General features: G+C 41.1%; 1 protein-coding gene across 1 annotated transcript; it reads left to right on the top strand.

The window, feature by feature from the left end:
* The first annotated feature begins 13,734 nt into the window (after window positions 1-13,734).
* LOC116733670 (Fc receptor-like A) lies at window positions 13,735-19,335 on the top strand. The gene is made up of 8 exons (XM_032584468.1): window positions 13,735-13,746; window positions 13,971-14,006; window positions 14,209-14,472; window positions 14,552-14,797; window positions 14,879-15,061; window positions 15,166-15,240; window positions 18,469-18,540; window positions 19,073-19,335. Exons 3-8 carry the CDS (start codon window positions 14,424-14,426, stop codon window positions 19,123-19,125), a joined length of 678 nt encoding a protein of 225 aa, XP_032440359.1. The 5' UTR covers window positions 13,735-13,746; window positions 13,971-14,006; window positions 14,209-14,423; the 3' UTR covers window positions 19,126-19,335.
* The last annotated feature ends 391 nt before the right edge of the window (window positions 19,336-19,726 follow it).

The raw sequence follows: 19,726 nt of genomic DNA, 5'->3' as shown, positions 1-19,726 counted from the left end.
GTTAATCTATTCGTATGATTTGTTCTTTAAATGGCCACTTATTTTGGCTAATGCTATTATTTATTAAATATCATCCAAACTCAACATCCTAAGCAAAGAATCAAACCACAATAGTCAGTTAAAATCACAATAATAAACTGAATCAATAACTAAATGTTCTGTACCATGACAGCATCAGGAGATGATTGAGGATGAAGAGACGCTGATTTCTGGTTCTTAAGGTTCTGATGGGTCTGCGGTTCCTCTCCTGATCCATTCAGTCCATCATACAGCAGCTCACTGCGCCACCAAGGACATTCTTTTTTTGTCTTTCTATGTCCACAGTTTCCATCCAAACTGAAATTGTTCAGCTTATAATGCGCCTCTTTTTTCTCACGTCTGTATTTTTAAAAGCGTTTTTGCTTCTAAGGATCAGATTTATTTCCTTTTTGCTATTCTGCTGGTTTTACGGGTTTTACTTTGAGTTTGGACTGAAAGCTGTCAAATCTGGTAACTGCCAAACGGCGCCATGTTTGTTTTTTTATCAGCGCGTTATGCGCGTGATGCGCATGCGCCGTGCTGGATAGAAATATGACGCAGTTTCGACGTGAGCGTTTAAAAGGCCCAGTTCGACCAGGCCGCACCGAGACACTAAACCAGTATTCTGATATTCATCCGCCCTGGAACCCGGATTTAAAAATCTCATTTTCTCCCAAGACGCCGAAATGGACGCCCAGCCTGAAAAACTACAAACTTCTGCGGATTCACCTGAAATCGTCTCCGTGTTGATTGGGCCTACTAGTCTGGCGCCTAAACACACCTGCTGAGAATCAGGTGGAGTGGGCGAACAGGCCGCGGGACCGCCATCTTTGAAATTGCTGCGTTTGTTACAAGGTAAGTTATTTTTCAGAATCCTTATTCGAAGTTGTTTGTTTTGTCCTTGGTTAAGTTATGGAGGTGATTTTGTGTGTTTGAACAGCAGCAGAGGACCGACCCGGCCATGGCGTCTCAGCGGTGGTTTGTCTGGCTGCTGATGAAGACAAGCTGAGGACCGCCATCTTTAAAATCACTGCGTTTGTTACAAGGTAAGTTATATTGCAGAAACCTTTATTGAAGTTGTTTGTTTTCGTCTTATGGCCATAATTGTAACTGGGCCGCCTGTTTTTTTTATTTTTAAAATATTTAAAATTTATTTTATGGCTGTAAAATTCTGAAATGTGCATGGAGTCTGTATTTTTGCTCCTTTTCTCCAGAACAACCTCAGCTGTCAGTATCTGATAGTTATTTAACATTTCTGTCTATTAAAAATTGTGAACGGCTTAAAGAGGGAAAATATCAGAATTGAAATTTCCAGGTTTATTAGTGAAGAACTAAGATGACAGGGGAAAGCAGTTTCAGCTTTTAACTATATTACATAAATGCAGAGAAAACTGAAACCTGGCCTCCAATTTACACGTTTTTGTTCCTGTTTTTTATTAAATTATTTCAGGCATTTAAATTTTTTTTTTTTTTTGGTTGGCTCTGCAGCAGTTCCTTTCTGGCTGGCACCAGTGAGAGTGTAAATCACTTTTTGCCAAAAGTGATTTTTATTTCCATCCATCCGTACTTTATGTAGCACACTGCAGGTTGAGAGGGGTGCTGGTATCCATCTCCAGGGGTCAAAGGGCGAGATGCCCCCACTCACCCCCCCAATATTCATCTTTTGGCCAAAAAAAGTGGTGACTTTTTTTTTTCTTCCCCAAAATCACTTTTGGTAAAAATATTAATTGGGGCATTCTTTTTGGAAGATCACGGTTTTATTTTCAGCATAGTAAATATTTATTGTACAAATTGTGCAGGAATCAAGATGAAGCTAACATCTAGCCAGTAGTTGTGTAGCATTAAAATGAAAAACGTTATTTTGTACAAACATTTTACATAACCTGGTTTGCTGGTAATATGTCTCTCATGTTCACTGCCTTCAGATATTACTCTTCTGAGATAATTTATCAGTCTGGTTGATTTTCTTTTAGACATTTCCATAGTTGTATGTGCGATTTCAAATCGTCCTCTGCTGTCTTCTCTCTCTCTCACCGCTACTCTGTTGATACAATACAAAGCTCCGCAGGGAAACTCTGTATTTACAGAAATATTTTCTGTCTACTGCAACATGCACATATACTTTTGGATTTTTTTTAATGCTACCAACCATTCAGGAGTTATGATGCAGAGTAGCTTGGGTGACAAATAAGACGGAGAATCTTTCTTGTGATTGGTCAAGCTCATATCAAACATTTCCCAGGTGGCTACTGTCATGTATCATATATGCCATGAAAGCACAATATCTCAGCTTTTCTGCCCTTTTAAAAAAAATTTTTTTATATGTTGAACTGTTCAGGAATTACGGTAATGGGAAGTACACAAGCCAAATCCTGACGGCGGCGACGGGTTGTTTATAAGAGGGTTAAGTTATTGAAGCCATTTTTTTGTGATTAAACAGCAGCAGAAGGCCACCCGACCACGGCATCGCAGCGATGGTTTGTTTGGGTGCTGGCATCCCTGAAATATGTGGAAAAAATGGCGTCTGGAGCCAGCAGTTGATCGATTATGGATTTACTACAATCAAGATGAGGATTCCCTTCAATCAAGCTGAGGATCGCTAGCAGTTGATCGATTATGGATTTACTACAATCAAGCTGAGGATCGCTTCCCTCAAGCTGAGGAATCGCTACAAGGTGCCTGGCGGATCCGCCCAACCCATCAAAGGTTTGTTAAGTCAAAGAACTGTTCCAATGGCGGGTCCAGAAGACATCTCAAAGTAAGAGCTGCTGCTGGGTTTGATGCTGAAGCGTTTGGCTATGCTGGTTTGTTTTGATTCTCTGCTGAGAATCTATGCGCTGAGAAGGATTCTGCTGTTGAAAATCCTTCTGTCTTGGGTCTTTTTGCTGTTTACTGCTGTGGTCATGTGACCCGGGAAGGTTTAGGTGTAACTAGCATGTTGGAATCTGAAGTTCATGGCTGAAAGTCAGTTGTGATGTGAAAGATGGCTGCCAAAGATATGGCAACATTTTAGAGGATGCAGGAAGTGATTCAGCTTAGGCATAATAAATAACACCATCATAATCCTTGATAACATACCTGCATATTATTAGTAATAATTTAATGTGGCTATGTTGACATTAATATAGCTGCATTAAGATAATTATCTTTTCTGTGAATATTATCAAATATACTTTTGGGTAAAAATAAGGTCTTTTACATTTCTACATACATTTTTTTTATTTTTTGTATCTACTTAATATTTAGTTTGAAATCTAATCTAAATATTCTTAAAATGGCGTCCATACTATAATAATCTAATAGCTCAACAAATTTTATTTGCGTTCAACAACAATATAAACGTGAAAATCGATTTATTTCTGCGTCGACTCGGCGGACGGATTAATTTCATTTCATTTCTTCTGGACGGCGACGGTCAACAGAGATCTGCTGGAGCTGCAGGTCAGAGGTGAGGTTTACACAGTCTAATCCACCACCTCTTATTTGCAGGTTTAAATCTGAGATTAACTCAGTTTTCCTTCCAGAGATGATCCAGTTGGACCCGTCTTTCAGTGTTAAGTCTGTTTTTAACCCAGTTTTCCTCCTAGACTAAGCTGCTGGATGACCTGTTGGTTCACCTAACTGTTTCTTTTTTCTCCCTTTAGCTTTTAAAATCACACAAACTGTTTCTCTGTAGATGAAGCCACCAGAGGACCTTCTGCTGCAGCTAACTCTTTTCTCCTATAGGATCCTCCTGGATCCTCTTTTTCTTTTTCTGTCTTTCTCTTTATTCTATCTTTTCAATCCCCGGGGGTTGTGACAGATGGCCTTTCTTATAGAGCCAACTTCTGGTTCTGCTGGAGGGTTCTTCCTGTTAAAGGGAAGATTTTCCTCTCCACTGTCACTGCATGCATCCTCAATATGAGGCATTGCTTTAGCTTACACAACTTTTAACCAATGTTTGATAACTGCAGTTTTCTTTTTAAATTTTCTTTCTGTTTTTTTGAAAGTCTTCTTGTTAACGGGATGCTTTTCTTCTCCACTGTCACCACTTGAATCCTCGATGTGTCTTACGGTGACGGAGACTGGTTTTGAGCTCATGGTTGAGCGTTTAAGGTCTTGTCAACACTACATGGATGTGGACTGAGGGGATTTAGAAGTCAGTCAGCAGTTTTTGTTGAGATGGAGACTGGAGACACCAGATGGCCTCAGACTGGTAGTTAATGTTGGTATCAAGATGGGCACTATGGTATTGGACTCTGAACCCAACAAAAGGAAATGTTGCGTGCTACTTCTTGAAGCCACTTCTCAAGGCTTTGAAGTCGTCGGATGAGTTAAAGGAAATTGGTAACAAAGGAATACAACGAAACGGTAAATCCATTCCCTGCAGGAAAAACACGGTAGGTTATATGAGAGGAAGATGTTCTGATCTTGGGTACAGCAACCAGAACAGATCCTGTATTCTCTAGTCTGTGATCAAATATGTGTAATTCATTCTAAAAGGTCACCTATTGAAAGTCAAGAACAAAGTGTAGAGGTGTGTGAACAACGGCAGGATGACGGAAGGATAATACCCCGTCTAAAGATCTTCATCTCCCCTCCGCTGATGGCTGACCTTAGTGACCCTACCGTCGGGCTCAGCAGTCTTCCTCAAGAAATGCTGCAGGTATTTTGAGGTTTAAGTAATATTCATAAATGTGTCTTTTGAAAAGTGACATCTTCATTCTGAGTCGTTAAACCTGCACCCATCCTGTTGTCTTCCTGTCCTGTTCTTCAGGAATCCTTCTCAATCATCTTGTTTTTGTCTCTGGCTTCACCCTTCATCGCCTCCCAAGGACGGACGGACGGAAAAGCCCTTCATCGCCTCCCGCTGATGGGCGACCTCAGTGACCCCATCACAAGACTCAGCAGATTTTCTTGAAGAAACCCTAGAAGTGTTCCCAGATGAGCAGGTAAGGCAGATGCTTCCTGATCCGGTTCTCCATTTTGACTTGAAATGTTCTCAGCAGTCTTCCTCAAGAAGTGCTGCTGGGATTCTGCAGTTTTTTTTAAAGTGATATTCATAAATGCATTTTTGAAAAGTGATATCTTCACTCTGAGCCATTAAAGGGTTTGACCTTAATCCTGCACCCATCCTGTTGTTCTTCAGGAATCCTTCTCGATCATCTTGGTTTCGTCACTGATTTCGCCCTTCATCGCCTCCCAAGGACGGACGAACGGAAAAGCCCTTCATCGCCCCCCACTGATGGGCGACCTCAGTGACCCCATCACCAGACTCGGCAGGTTTCCTGGAAGACACCCTAGAAGTGTTCCCAGATGAGCAGGTAAGGCAGATGCTCCCTGATCCGGTTCTCCATTTTGATTTGAAATGTTCTCAGCAGTCTTAATCAAGAAGTGCTGCTGTGATTGTATTGGTTTTTTTTGTGATATTGATATGTGATCTTTTGAAAAGTGACATTTTCATTCTGAGTTGGTGTCCTGTGGTCCTTCAGGAATCCTCCTGGATCATCCGATTTCGCCCTTCATCGCCTCCCAACGACGGACAAAACAAAATGACTGAACTTGAAACAACTCAGTTTCTTTTTTCTTTCTGTCTAGGATAATTTTGTTTAGAAATTTCATAATTTTATTTTTATACATTTAAAATGTCTTTCATTGTTAAAGGTTAGTTAGAATTTAATGTCTGGTTTAGGGTATCCTGATCTAGCTCTAGTTTTGCTGCTGTCGGTTTAGGTTACTGGAGGATAAATCAGTCATTTTTCAACTGTTAACATTTTTGTTTCTCGGTTATTTTCTCCACAGAAACTACACCTGGTCTGGCGTTCTGATTGGCTGTGGTTCCTTCCTGGAGGAGGACGTTGGCTGACATGACGCTGCCAGCCGACCCTTCTCCGTCTCCTGCTGCCAACGTTTCCATGAACGTAGTAAGTTCTCCTGAACAGTTGCTCTGTTGTGTTTCTGCTCCGTCTTCTCTCAGCTCCAGTCGGTCGTGGCAGGTGGCTGCAGATACTGAGCCCGGTTCTGGTTCTGCTGGGGGTTTCTTCCTGTTAGAGGGGAGTTCTTCCTCTCCACTGTCGCTACATGCATGCTCAGAATGAGGGACTGCTGTAAAGTCAACAACTCAACACAAGCAGTTTGCCGTCGCCCCCTGCTGGTCAGGAGGAGTGAATGCTGTAAGTAACAACTCCATACAATCTGCTGGGTTTTCTTTGGTACAAACTTCTTATACTATAATTAACTTTAATTTACTGTGAATTAATAGAAATTGGAATATATGTGGGTGAACTAAAATTATTTCAGTGCATTGAGACAACATTTTTGTGAATTGATGCTATATAAAATTTAATACTTAAACCAACAAATGCACAACAACCAATAACAAACATGTTAAAAACCCCAAAAGTCAATATAAAGATGTTCAAAACACCAACAACCAATACAAAAACCCAATACAAAATCCTAAAAAATCAATACAAAAACCTTCAAAACAAAATACAAAAACCTTCAAAACCCAATACAAAAACCCCAAACCAACAACTAAACTTCAACTTAAACAATAAAATAAAGAAACTCAATTAATATGTATTTATAACGTTAATTCACAATGTTGTTGTCAAAGCATTTTATAAAGTCATTTCAATTCAGTCAGATTCCAGTTGATTTTACTTGTCAATATTTTAGATTCAGTTAATTATTTAAGTAGTTTGTACCAAAGAAAATCCAGCAGATTGTATTGAGTTGTTACTTACAGCATTCACTCCTCCTGACCAGCAGGGGGCGACGGCAAACCGCTTGTGTTGAGTTGTTGACTTTACAGCAGTCCCTCATTCTGAGCATGCATGTAGCGACAGTGGAGAGGAAGAACTCCCCTCTAACAGGAAGAAACCCCCAGCAGAACCAGAACCGGGCTCAGTATCTGCAGCCACCTGCCACGACCGACTGGAGCTGAGAGAAGACGGAGCAGAAACACAACAGAGCAACTGTTCAGGAGAACTTACTACATTCATGGAAACGTTGGCAGCCGGAGACGGAGAAGGGTCGGCTGGCAGCGTCATGTCAGCCAACGTCCTCCTCCAGGAAGGAACCACAGCCAATCAGAACGCCAGACCCAGTGTAGTTTCTGTGGAGAAAATAAACTAAAGCTTTGTTTATGCCAATACTGTCCATTCATATAAAGGTGTTATTTTCCTACACAATGTCCAGTTTGATCTGTAATAAAACTTTAAAATTCAGATTGTACAATGCCAGTCTGTAAGTAAAAGAACATGAATAAACCAACAGAACCAGAACCAAGTTGACTCAAGGGAGCCATTTTGGACCAGTTAATACTGTGAGGTCTTTGGTTTAACATCAGAGAGCCATAACGGTTTCTGGTTTTCTTTTTCCCCTCCGTGGGCTGCCACCTTATCGTGGTGGAGGGGTTTGAGTGTCCCAGTGATCCTAGGAGCCATCAGAGGCTTCATCCCTTTGACAGCTCCGTTTGCCACAGGTCCACCGTGGCAATCGGTGAGGGATCGGACCAAGAGCAGCCCAAAGATCGCTTAGAATATAGACGGCTTTCCTGTTTAAGACTAGAACTATAGATGGAAGTCAGGCTTTTATTAGGCAGTAAAGTCAGATTAAGCTAAAGGTTTATAGTTGAGGCACTGAACTGACTGAGGGGTTATGAACCAGTAGTGCCGTCCCTTCAGCTGCCTGTTGGCTTCACACGCTGCTATTTCTGGCTTTTCTTTTTTAACTTGACATTTTTTAACCTTAAACATACACCAGGCCTGATGGATGACCAGCTCTACCTCAAGGCTCAGCAGGTTTTCTGGAGGAAACCCTGGAAGAGTTCCTGGGTGATGCTTCCTGATTCATTTCTGCATTTTGACTTGAAACTTTCTTAGCAATCTTCCTTAAAGAATGCTGCAGGTATTCATGTTTAAGTGATATTTACAAGTGAGTTTTTGAAAAGTGGTGGTTTGATTCTGAGTCGTTGACGGGTTTGACCTGAAAGCTGCACTCGTCCTGCTGTCTTCCTGACGTCTCTGTGGAGTCGGGCGCTGCAGCTTTATAGCAGAGCAGAAATATCTGAACATGGTTTTAGCTTTAGGCAAATAAATATGTTACCTCATCTGGAAACATTAAAAACTGAATCAGTCAAGCTTTTCATTCTCATCCTGATCTTTATCACAACTATGCAGCTAAACTTACTCTTGGTCAACTGATGTTAGTTTGGTCCCAAGAATTATTGACTACTCCGTTTATATCAAGAATTACATTCCTGTCTGAAGTCTCATTAACGCAGTTATTATTTTTTTATTTTTTTTGTTTACAGATGCAGCATATATTAAAAAAAGAAAAAGAAAAAATGATATAAAACTAACTACTTGGCCATTAAAAGTAACATTTGGCTACATTGAGGAGCTGGCGGTCAGCATTGCTTACCTTCATACTGACCGTGGTTCTGCCAGTGCACCGTAACAGACGCCGAGTACGGCGTTCTTCAACGACAAACTTTACCAACTTCCACAACTCAAAGAACCAATCTAACATTTTGGTGGCATCAGCTGACATGTTTAAGCCACTGCCCTACAGATACATTGATTATGAAACAACACACTAAATTGTTTAGTTAATACTATTTGTTTTGATTTGAGATAAGTTTTGGAACCAGTTCTTTGAAAAACTACCTGAAAAACCTTATGTGGTCTCCATGGAAACATTGATTAAAAAACAACACGTTGAATTGTTTAGCTTATTATAACTAATGCTGACTAGTTGTTTTGATTTGAAATAAGTTTTGGAACCAGTTTTTTTTTAAACAGTGGTCTCCATGGATACAGTGGTGAAATTGTTTATTTTATTAATGCTGACTGTAGTTGCTTTGATTTCAGAGGTATTCAAAACGTTTTTTGTTTGTTTTTTTTTTTTTTTGAAAAATTACCTGAAAAACATTATGTGGTCTCCATGGATACATCGATTAAAAAACACCTTGGACTTCCGGTGACTCCATGAAAAGAGAAGCAGCCTGATGGCCTTACCGCAGGGGCCCATTCCACGTAGCAGCGCGGCTACAACGTGCGTGGCCGTCTCACAAACACACTTAGCTTCCCGTTAGCTAAGTACAGCATAATGGCAGAACTGATACAACTTCTACACCTTGAAGCCTGTCTGCTACACAGTCTGACGGTAGCTAAACAGATCAATATGCAATGTGTCTGTATCTGACATACACTAAAGATTTTATTTTAGCAGAAAAGGCTTTGGACTAAACTGTTACTCCTGTTAGCCACGTTAGCACCAAGTACAGCTAGTCAATCAGCCATCGCTGTGTTCAGGGAAGCGCTGATTAATAATCGAGAAATAAATATCAAGCCTGGAAACTTGATATCGTAATGGACTGAATAGGCCTGTCGCGATAAACGATAAATCAATTAATCGTACGATAAATTAAAACTACAGACGTCATTTTAATTATCGGCATTATCGTCTCTTCCGGCCTTTTCCTCTTTCTGTTGATGACACTGAATGAAAAAAGGCTCAACTCCGGTGCTCTCCACTGACTCCTCCCTTCCTAATTTCCTTCGTGTAGTGTCAGCTGGGCTTTACACGATCTTAGAGCTGTCGGTCGATTGTCGGCCCGTTTTCAAAACCTGACAGACCACACATTAGCCGACAGAAATCCTAGGTATAACGGTTCCATCGGGTTCGTTCCTGCCGTGTGGTGTCCAACAATGGGCACAAAATAATGGCTACAAGTTCAGTGAACTAATTTTAAAACCAGGCATTAATCAATGCTTTACTACAATCTACCTGCAATGCATGTGGCTAGTGTCAGCGTAAAGTCCTGACTGAATGAAAATCATTAGAACCTATTTACGTCACGTTAACGAAGAACAGCTGAAAAGTTACCGGTTTCGCTCCAACTCCTCCTCTTGTCATTTCTATATTCTTTGCATGTTGAATTAACATTAATGTTGTTTCCACATATCATCTCCAATGTCCGCTGGACTTCGGGTTGCGTCGTGTCAGCTGTTTGGGATTCCCCTCCTTAATTTACCCTCAGAAAGGCTGCCTGTCACATTCAACAGGCTGCGTTAAGATCCCAGTCGGGGAAAACCCTGATTTGGATCGGAGCGGCAACGACGATCTACCATAACACACCACACAATCTTAGAAAGACCAACGTTCTAAGATTGTTGTAAGGGGAAAAATAGGAGCAAAAAATCATGTAGTGTGAATTATTGCATCAGGTAGTCGATGTGCCCATCTTCTCTATTTAAATCTAATTATTACTGAAGGGCAACATAATATACAGACTTCATAATCTGCACTCTTTTGGTTGAATGCAGTATTTATTTCCACTTTGGCTTTATGTTGTTTAGTTTTTATCAAGTACATTTTTTGTTAATGCAGACTGAGAATCCATTTTATTTTTGTTTTTGGTTGTTTTGTTTATTTTGTTTATCATTTCCAGTGTTTAGTGTTCTTTAGAAAATAAAATGTATCTATCTTTGGCAGGAAATCGCATCATTATTACATCATTTTCAGTGTAAAAAGGTCTTCAAACAATATTATCGTTTATTGCAATAATTTTTGAGACATTTAATCGTTCAGCAAAATTTGCTATCGTGACAGGCCTAGGGCTGAATGTTATGTTTTTAACGTCTTTGCTCATCTTGCGGGGTGCAGGTGGTTGCCATGGTAACAGGTGTGCTTAAACTACAAAGAGAGAGAGAGAGTAAAAAGGTAGGAGTGGTTTTGAGTTGATCACCTGTTCAGGTTATTTTACCTTTGTTTCCCTTTGCTGTGGCTCATTACAGCCGCTGTAGTTTCTAAATGTTGGACTAATTACCTCGTTGTTTGTGAGTTTACGTCATTCACAACAAACATCAAATAGAACAAATATATTTCATAAAATTTTAACAAACAAATGGCTTCTACCGTGGTAATTATGTGAAATTAAATTAATTATATCCCAGCTTCAGAAGATTTGCCTTTACCTTTACAGAGCTCTTTGGTTCCTCCTATCAGTCTGTAGCTTCTCATATTGAGGTCAAAGTTCAGATCTACCATAACTGACTGACACCTGCTGGCCTCAGGTTTGCAACCAGCTTGTGACTGAGAAACCAGTAACTTCCTCCCAGTGACAGAGTCTCACTGAGGAAGAAACTGCATCAGGTTTTCTATCACTTTATTATTTCTGCTGTAACTGATTTATATTCACATATAAAATAAGTCAATATAATTTAATTTACAATATTTATGTCTTCGTGTCATGAGGTAGATCTCAGCCGGCTGCTGAGAGAAAAAGTAGATCTTGGTCTCATGAAGTTTGGGTCCCTGATGTAGAGGGTGTGAGGATCTGCCGTTCTCCTCATGGAGCGAAAGCGTTTTGCTGTGACGTCACAACGTTGGATTCATGGCGAGGCTCAAACACCTTGATCTCATCCAAAAAACATGACCTGAACTTGTTAGTTCCTCTGTCCATTGTAACATCTGAGGACGATTTAAAAAGACGCGGGTTGATAGCAGCTCACCGCGGCTGCGCAGTGTCCGTCTCTAGGCAACCGTGACGTTCAGCGTCGGTTCGTAGCGTTCTGGGGTCCTTTAGCTCCTCCCACTACAATTTAGCTGACCTTAATATCTCCTGTGTTTTATTTTGGTCATTATTGTTAAACTTAGTGTTGATGTGTGTATGAAAGGCGTTTCTGTCTTACAGTTATGTATCTGTTCACTGCAGGACGCACATTTAACGGCCAGATATAGGACGACTCCGTATTTTATGGGATGGGTTTCAACCTGATTCAGGGGTGCTGAGATACACCCCTGAATCTGAATTAGCTTTAGGGGTGCTAAAGTTAAAGCCCCACTAAAACGGGCCTAGATACGCCACTGTTGGCGGCTCTGCCTCATCTCCGCCGTTCCTCTGCTGGGGTCTCTGAGCAGCTGCCTCTCAGACTGCCAGGATCTCTTCGTTCCAGCTCAAAACAGAACCACTGCATTATTCTCCAGGTAATCCTTTATATACAGAACAGAAACCACTGAGCTAAAAACTAATCACTAAGTAGATGCCACCAGTCGCTCCAATATCCAAACTTTGCATTAATTTCAGGATCTCACTGCTTTTGCCGCTGCTCCTTTCCGCTTCTCTTTCAGGTTTCTTGCGCAACTTTACTTTGTTTCTTAGCAACAAAATGCAGGCCATTGTTATTTATTGAAGATTTCCAAAAACAAAACAATCTAATGTTGAGTTTGGTTTTTTACTTTTGGAAGCTCATTTCCTTCCATAACTGGAAAAGCCGGTTTTTGACATTTCTCTGACATTCGGACAAATATGGGTTATTTATTTTAGCATAACTGCGGTTTTACTTGGCCTATTAACACAGTTCAAAAACTGGTGTGTAGTTTATAATGTGCACTTCAAGGACAAGATGAAAACGAGACTGGGGGAGGCGGAGTCTTGCTGCTACGCCATCACAGACCAGACATGTTAAAAAGACGGAATAAACCTATGGACCCCTATGGTTTAACATATCATACCGTAAGAGGAGGAAAAATATCAATAAATTGTAGAATCAATATAATTATACAGCCCTAATGTATTCCATCCTAAGTAGGGCTGCACTGATTGCAGTTTTCTGGCCGATCCCTGGTTACCGATCTTTAAAAAGCCTGACCTGCCCATTTTGATTTTGGCCGATAGTGACTTTCTTGCTACATTTAGTGACATTTCAGACAAAAAAAAAATTGGTATCTACTGTAAAAACATAAAAATATGAACCATCATCTCATGTAACATGTAATCTGCTGTAAAAACATAAAAATATGAACCATCATCTGATATAACATGTAATCTACTGTAAAAACAGTCAGAGCTTTGTGTCAGTGAAAACTCCAACTTTACCTAGAGAATAATCTTTTATTTTGTTGGGTCCAGAGTCTGTCTTCTTGCTCACTGTTCTGTCAGATACTAAATATTAATCAGTTTTAACTCTGGCAGAGAATTATACATAATCATTTGCACAACTTGTTGAAAGAAATGAGAAAATGTTTTTCTGATTTGCACAAGTGACTCTGAGGTTTGAATATTAAGTAGTTTTGAGAATTAAAATTCTGGTCTGAGAAATGAACCAAAGCTACTGAGGAAACCTGCATTGTGAACAGCAGTAATCCTCCCACAGTCTGAGAACGACGCTCTGGAGGAGCAGCGAGCGTCCCAGCAGGGGGCGCTCCTGTTAACGGGTCAGTGTGACCCCGCTGGACTGCAGACAGAGTAAAAATGAGGAACGATCTGAGAGACTCTGAGGTCTCATTTACTTCAGCATAGATACAGTTCAGGATTTTCAACCATAATGGTTTGTAGTTGAGTAGTAATTAATGCAACACTAGATGGCGCTGATGTGCTGTAAAGAATAAGTTACATCAGCTTCTGTCTTTACTTCACTATTATTAATGCATCATTCATGTTCACCATGGAGGTTTTTATATTCTGATGTAAACTCCACTAAATAAACTGATTTTCTGTCTTAATTTAAATCTAAAATGAGCATAAAGTTCATTTTGCAGCAGCGTTCAGCCTGTCAGAACCTCTGAGCTGCTGGCAGGTTTCAGTCTGATGGTTGGAGAAGCAGCTCAGCATCAGCAGAGCAGGAAGTGAACAGCCAGCAGAGGAAGAGGGCGGACTGAGCCCGGTCTCACCAGCACCAACCCAAGCGGGTCAACGAGGAGACATGGAGGAAACACCTGCCAGACGTCTGCTGGGTGAGAAACTGTCTGCATTTCTGCTTTGGTTCTGATGGTTCTGGTGGTTCTGATGGTTCTGGTGGTTCTGATGGTTCTGATGGGGAGGTCAGCTGGTTAAAACTGGATCCAAACGCAGCAGGACTTTAAGACGGGAACAGGAAATGTGTTGCAGACCTTCCCAGTTCATTAGCTGATGTTGTGAAGTGGGTTGTTAAGTTGAGCTGAACTTTATTTCTCCTCAGAGTTCATCGTTCTGCTCTGCTGCTCAACAAACTCAGGTCAGTTTCTCCTCCTGCTGCTGCGGCGTCGTTACAGGAACTGATGCTGACAGTTTATCACAGACGATTCATCATCATCATGTGATTTATCAATATTTAACTCCTGAGATCCATAACCTCACCGAGTTATTAGAAGGTGGTGAGATCAGACAAGATTAATGAAGGTATATCAGAATATTACAGACAATTATGTTATTTCCAGTCCTCCCAGTTCGTCTGACTGTGAGTCCCAGCAGATCTCAGTTCTTTGAATATGAATCTGTGACTCTGACCTGTGAGGATGGATGGACTGTGAGGAGAAACACAACCAGAGGAACCATAACTCAGTGTGGAGATCAATGGGGAGAAACTGATGGTTCCTCCTGCAGCCTGATCTACCTCCTCCCATTAGATACTGGTCTGTACTGGTGTGAGTCCATGTCTGGATCCTCCAGCAGCAGCAGCAGCATCCAGCTCTCTGTCTCTGGTAAGATCAGACTGTGGAGTTAGTGTTGCTGAAGCTGTGTGGAAATGGATGAAATGCTGTAGTTTGTCTCTGTGTTGAGGTGGATCAGTGATCCTGCAGAGTCCTGTCCTCCCTGTGATGGAGGGAGATGACGTCACTCTGAGCTGCAGAGCAAAGAATCCAACCCACAACCTCCCAGCTGCTTTCTATAAAGATGGCTCCTTCATTGGTGATGAAACTACTGGCAACAAGATTCTCAACTCGGTGAAGAAATCTGATGAAGGCCTCTATAAATGTAATGTCAAAGGTCATGGAGAGTCTCCATCCAGCAGGATCTCTGTCAAAGGTCAGAGGTCAGCAGCTTCTCTGTCTGCTTCAACCTTCATCAGGAGACAATAAATAAATTATTACCTTTGATTCATTTCAGAGAGAATCTCCTCCACTCCTCCTTCCTCCTCCACCTCTTCTTCCAGTTCCCAGTCTCCGATGGATTCTTCCTCTCCCAGTCTTCCTCTTCCTCTTCTTCTCTCTCTCTGTCTTGCCTGTGTTTGTCTCGTCTTCGTCTTCCTGGTTCTGCTGCTGAAATGTTTTGTCAGGAGGAAACCTGAAGGTAAACATCAGACTTTATAATGAAGCTTTTCTTCCAGAGATGTTGAGTTTTTTTCTTTCAGATGTTGTCAGATTGTGATTTCAGATTTTTTGTTCTGTTTTCAGTTGTTGAAGATGAAGATCCGTCACACAGTGATGATATTTTACAAACCCGACTGCAGCCAATCAGATGCAGCGTTGGTACGGTTCAGTCTTATCCAGTTATTTGGGTTTTATTTTTACCAGCCAGATGGAAATCTAAGAATGTTTCGATGTCTGTGTTTTCATTTATTTAGAAATGTTTGTTTCAGTTTATGATCTTCCACACAAACAATCAGGACCAAACTGATGATGTCATGATGACGTCATGATGTCTGCCGGTCGTTTCCACTGACTGGACCGGGTTGTTCTGGTTCTGTATTTGTTCTGATTCCATTATAAAATCTTTCATACTGCAGCATTTCCTGGTTGGCCTTCAGTTTTAGATCCAGAGGCCAACAGGACGGTCCAGACGGAGGGACGTCAGGATCAGGTTTCATTGTTGCTCCCAGGATGAGTTTCTGATTTGGGAGATAAAAAATGATCTGATGTCCATCAGCGGACAGAGAAATGTTCCTGTTTGAGACGTTCTGGATCGTCTGGTGTAGCACCGCGCTGGTTGGTCTCCATGTTGGTGGTTTGGGTTTAATCCATCCTGAATTCCCATAACCATAAATACCAACCAAACTGAACTGGACCAGACCGGACCGGACCACTCAGTGGACCGGATGCCTGAACTGAGTGTAACTTACTGATTCCCAACCATCTAATCTGGAAAAGTCTCCTAACTGGGAGGATGGGATCTGGAGTGTTTGGTTCTGAGATGGGTATTCGGGTTCACCTCGACCCACTTCAGGCTTCTGGAGATCATCAGCTCTCTGTGTTGGTCCAGAGGACGGAGTAGAAGAACTGAACCTCCTGGTGGGTCAGAAGGTTCTGACTGTCCGTCCCTACACGCCATCCAGATGATCCATACCGGATCGGTCCTGCAGTCAGAGCCGGTTCCTCTGGTCTCCTCCAGATTCCCCTGATGGATCCGGATCCAAGGCTCTTCCATTACACTCAGCCTGGTTCATGGTGGAAACATCTGGGAGTCTCTGGAATCACATCTGGAAGATTTTCTTCGGTTCTGACTCGGGTAGGGGACGGGGAGTCTGAATGGACCAGGGTCAGAGGTCAGAGGTCTTGCCCTCCTCATCCCACATGGTTTAGGTTTTTATGATATTCTCTCTCTCTCATTATTTTTGTGTTTTTGTTAAATGTCAGAGCTGTGATTTTCCCTCCTCTTTCCTCTTGTTCTTTGTTCTGATCCAACAGACGGTCAGTCAGAGCCTCAGGAACCGTCTGCTCTTATGATGATGGTTTAGGTTTGTTTGGACCGGCTGTACTGAAATATCAAATCCCTCCTGAGGTTCTGGTAGCAGTATTTTATTCAGACAGGAAGGATGGAGGAGTGGCTTTGACACCCAGACTGTGATGTAGTGACAGTTTAACCACAGTGTGAACCGAAGACGGAACCAGAAATAGATGAAATGTTTTGATCCTGTGATGATTATTCATGATTATGATGGTTTACGTCAGTGAGCAGAATGAGGACGATCACTGAGGAGCAAACGCTCCTGATGATGGTGTGTGTGTGTGTGTGGGGGGGGGGGTGTGTGTGTGTGTGTAGTTATAGTTAAAGACAGAGGAGCAACTTACCACATTAAGAGACTACATTTATATTAAAAATATATATTTGTTGTTGATACTGCAGACCTGGTTATTAATTCATGCCATCATTAAATGACAATCAAAATATTATTCATTGTAATATGTGGCCATAATTTCACTTTTTGGGTAATATTTGTATTGTAAAGAATTAATTAAATAATATCACTGAAGTTTAAATCATCAGTTAATTAAAGTAATTAATTGTAGTAAGTAAAAACTCTTTAGGTCAGTAATGTGAACAGACGGTTCTACTGCAGTAGGTTAACGTCGCTCAGAGATCCAGGTCTCCTCGTGGCAATTTTTTCAAAAATGATTTAAAGTCAAACCTTCAGTCATATTATGGTAATAGAGCTTTAATGTACATTTTATTTTGGGTTTTTGCTTTTTCAACAAACTAGAAACAGAAGTCCTCTGTTGGCAGGGTGTGTGTGTGTGTGTGGGGGGGTCTGTGTGTGTGGGGGTGTGTGTGGGGGTCTGGGTGTGTGTGTGTGTGTGTCTGTGTGTGTGTTGGGGTGTGTGTGTGTGTGTGTGTCGCAGGCCTCTGGTTTCCTGTTTAATGTGCAGAACCTCTGCCAGGCTGCAGCAGCCTGCAGCTCTGCGGTGGCTCTCGTTTCCTCTGGTGTTCCAGTTCAGACTGAAACCTGCTGCTGGTTCTGACTGAAGATTCACCAGAACAATCAGAGGAATCAGAGGTTTTACCAGTCAGAGCTGGTTGGTTTGTTTCTGGCAGCAGCTGCAGTGACATCATGTGCGTTTTACTGACCAGACGGCGACTGGGCTGCAGTTTACTCTGCAGTGAGGATGGAGAACAAGAGAGACGGAGAGAGAAACACCAGAGAGGATGAAGACGAGCTCAGAGGTTCACATCCTTCGTCCCACTCTGATCTTTAAAACAAAGACTTTTATTTGTCTTAGAAATAATTCATATTTTTACCTCCAGTAAAAAGTCAAGCAAAGCATAAAATCTTTTTAAAGCTCATTTAAAACCAGAGCAGCAGCTTTGAGCTGAGGATTCCTCTGACCTGGATGTGGTCACCATGACGCCGCTGTTGTTGCTCTTTACCAGAAGTTGATCTTTGCGGTTTCTTCTTCTGCTCCACATGAACATCTGATAAAAAGGTTTTACTGGTTTCTGCTGACAGTGGAAGAAAAACTTCCTGTTAACCTGGAATAGAACAGAAAACCTTTAATTGTCTCTGACTGAGGAAACTCAGGCAGAAGAGCAGCAGGCAGGTAAAACATGGATCAGCAGGCAGGTAGAGATATTGTGTTTATATTAAATATTAATAGATATAAACCAGCTCTGCTCGTTCTTTCATTTTAATTTATTTTTTTCAGGTTGAATCAAACAATTATTCCCTCTGGTTATGGATGCTGCTCATCTGGAGGCATTTTCACTCTTTCACTTTCTGACTGTTGTGATCTGTAACCATGGCAACAAGGTGTTGACCAGAGCAGCTGATTAGCATTTGACATAATTCCTGAGGAGTTGAATATGAAAGAGCAGAGAGATGATGGATCGTTTCCCAGCATCCTTCTAACAAACCACCAGGCAGCAGAGAAAAATAAAAACTGTTCAGTTATAAAAATAACAGCATAAATACTAAATCTGTGTAGATTTACTGTTAGATTTTCCTCTGTAATCTGCTCCTCTAATCTGAATTAATCTCATTTCAGAGAACGATTCATCTGCTGTTTATTCATACGTCAGAAAAGGAAACAACACAGACAGAACAAAAAGGACCAAAGGTACACACACACACACACACACAACCTACATACAGCAACACACACACACACACACACACACCTACATACAGCAACACACACACACCTACATACAGCAACACACACACACCTACATACAGCAACACACACACACCTACATACAGCAACACACACACACATCAGCTGCCACACTTTTGTTTTAATCATCGTTCTGAATTTCTATAACTTCAGTAAAATCAAATCTAATCTAATCTCAGATAATTTGTCTGATTTTCTCAGATTATAAATCCTGAAATGTTTAAAGTTGAAGCAGCTTCAGTTTCCTTCAGCCTGGAGGTTTTCAGAGACCCAAACGGACCCAAACGGACCCAAACGGACCCAAACAAACCCAAACGGACCCAAACGGACCCAAACAAACCCAAACAAACCCAAACGGACCCAAACAAACCCAAACGGACCCAAACGAACCTAAACGGACCCAAACTGACCCAAACGTTCAGCAGTAACATCATTATTATTATTATTAATGTAGAGATGATTTGTGTGTCTTCAGATCTTCATCCAGAGCCAGAGATCATCTACTCTTCCCTCCTGATCCACCAGTGACGTCCATCTACTGGTTTAACTGGTCCGTCTGCCTCACTCCACCAGACTGGACTGGAGTTTATTCATGTTGGTTTATGATCTGGTTTTCTTATTAAAATATTACTAAAACTCTGAATAAATGTTGCATTATAATAAAAACTGCATCGCTTCATAAAACCTGTCAGTTTTTTCAAATGTTGTTTTTAATAAGTTATTTTTTCAGAAATAATATTTCCAGATTTATTTTGGTGTTTTTATTGTTTTAAGCTTTTTATTAACTAAATGATCTTTCAAGGGACGTTTATTAAAGCAGTAGAAATACATAACCTAAACTTTATAAAGTGCAGTTTTCTGTGTAAACATACAGTTTGTAAGTTTTATATCATTTTAAACGATTGACTCCACTTTGCTCCAGTAGGGGGCAGAGTTTTAATATTTATCAGTTATTTGTCTAAAAACTGAAACTTCATCCAACACTGTGGCACCTATATAAAATATATTTTAATATGATTATATTCAGACATGTTCCTCCAGTGAATAAATCTTGATAACAGATTATCACCATAACTTTATTTACATTTAATCAAGATTCAGAAATCACCTTCTGCTCCAAACCTGCTGC

Source organism: Xiphophorus hellerii, chromosome 15, assembly GCF_003331165.1.
Source record: "Xiphophorus hellerii strain 12219 chromosome 15, Xiphophorus_hellerii-4.1, whole genome shotgun sequence".
NCBI lineage: Eukaryota > Metazoa > Chordata > Actinopteri > Cyprinodontiformes > Poeciliidae > Xiphophorus > Xiphophorus hellerii.
Note: the sequence above shows the minus strand (reverse complement) of the source record. Positions and strands in the feature narration are given on the sequence as shown.

Coding starts and splice junctions, on each gene's coding strand:
- LOC116733670 (XM_032584468.1), top strand. CDS start 14,424: ATGTCTGGATCCTCCAGCAGCAGCAGCAGCATCCAGCTCTCTGTCTCT. Junction 14,798..14,878: donor CAGCAGGATCTCTGTCAAAG/GTCAGAGGTCAG, acceptor GATTCATTTCAG/AGAGAATCTCCTCCACTCCT. Junction 15,062..15,165: donor TGTCAGGAGGAAACCTGAAG/GTAAACATCAGA, acceptor TTCTGTTTTCAG/TTGTTGAAGATGAAGATCCG.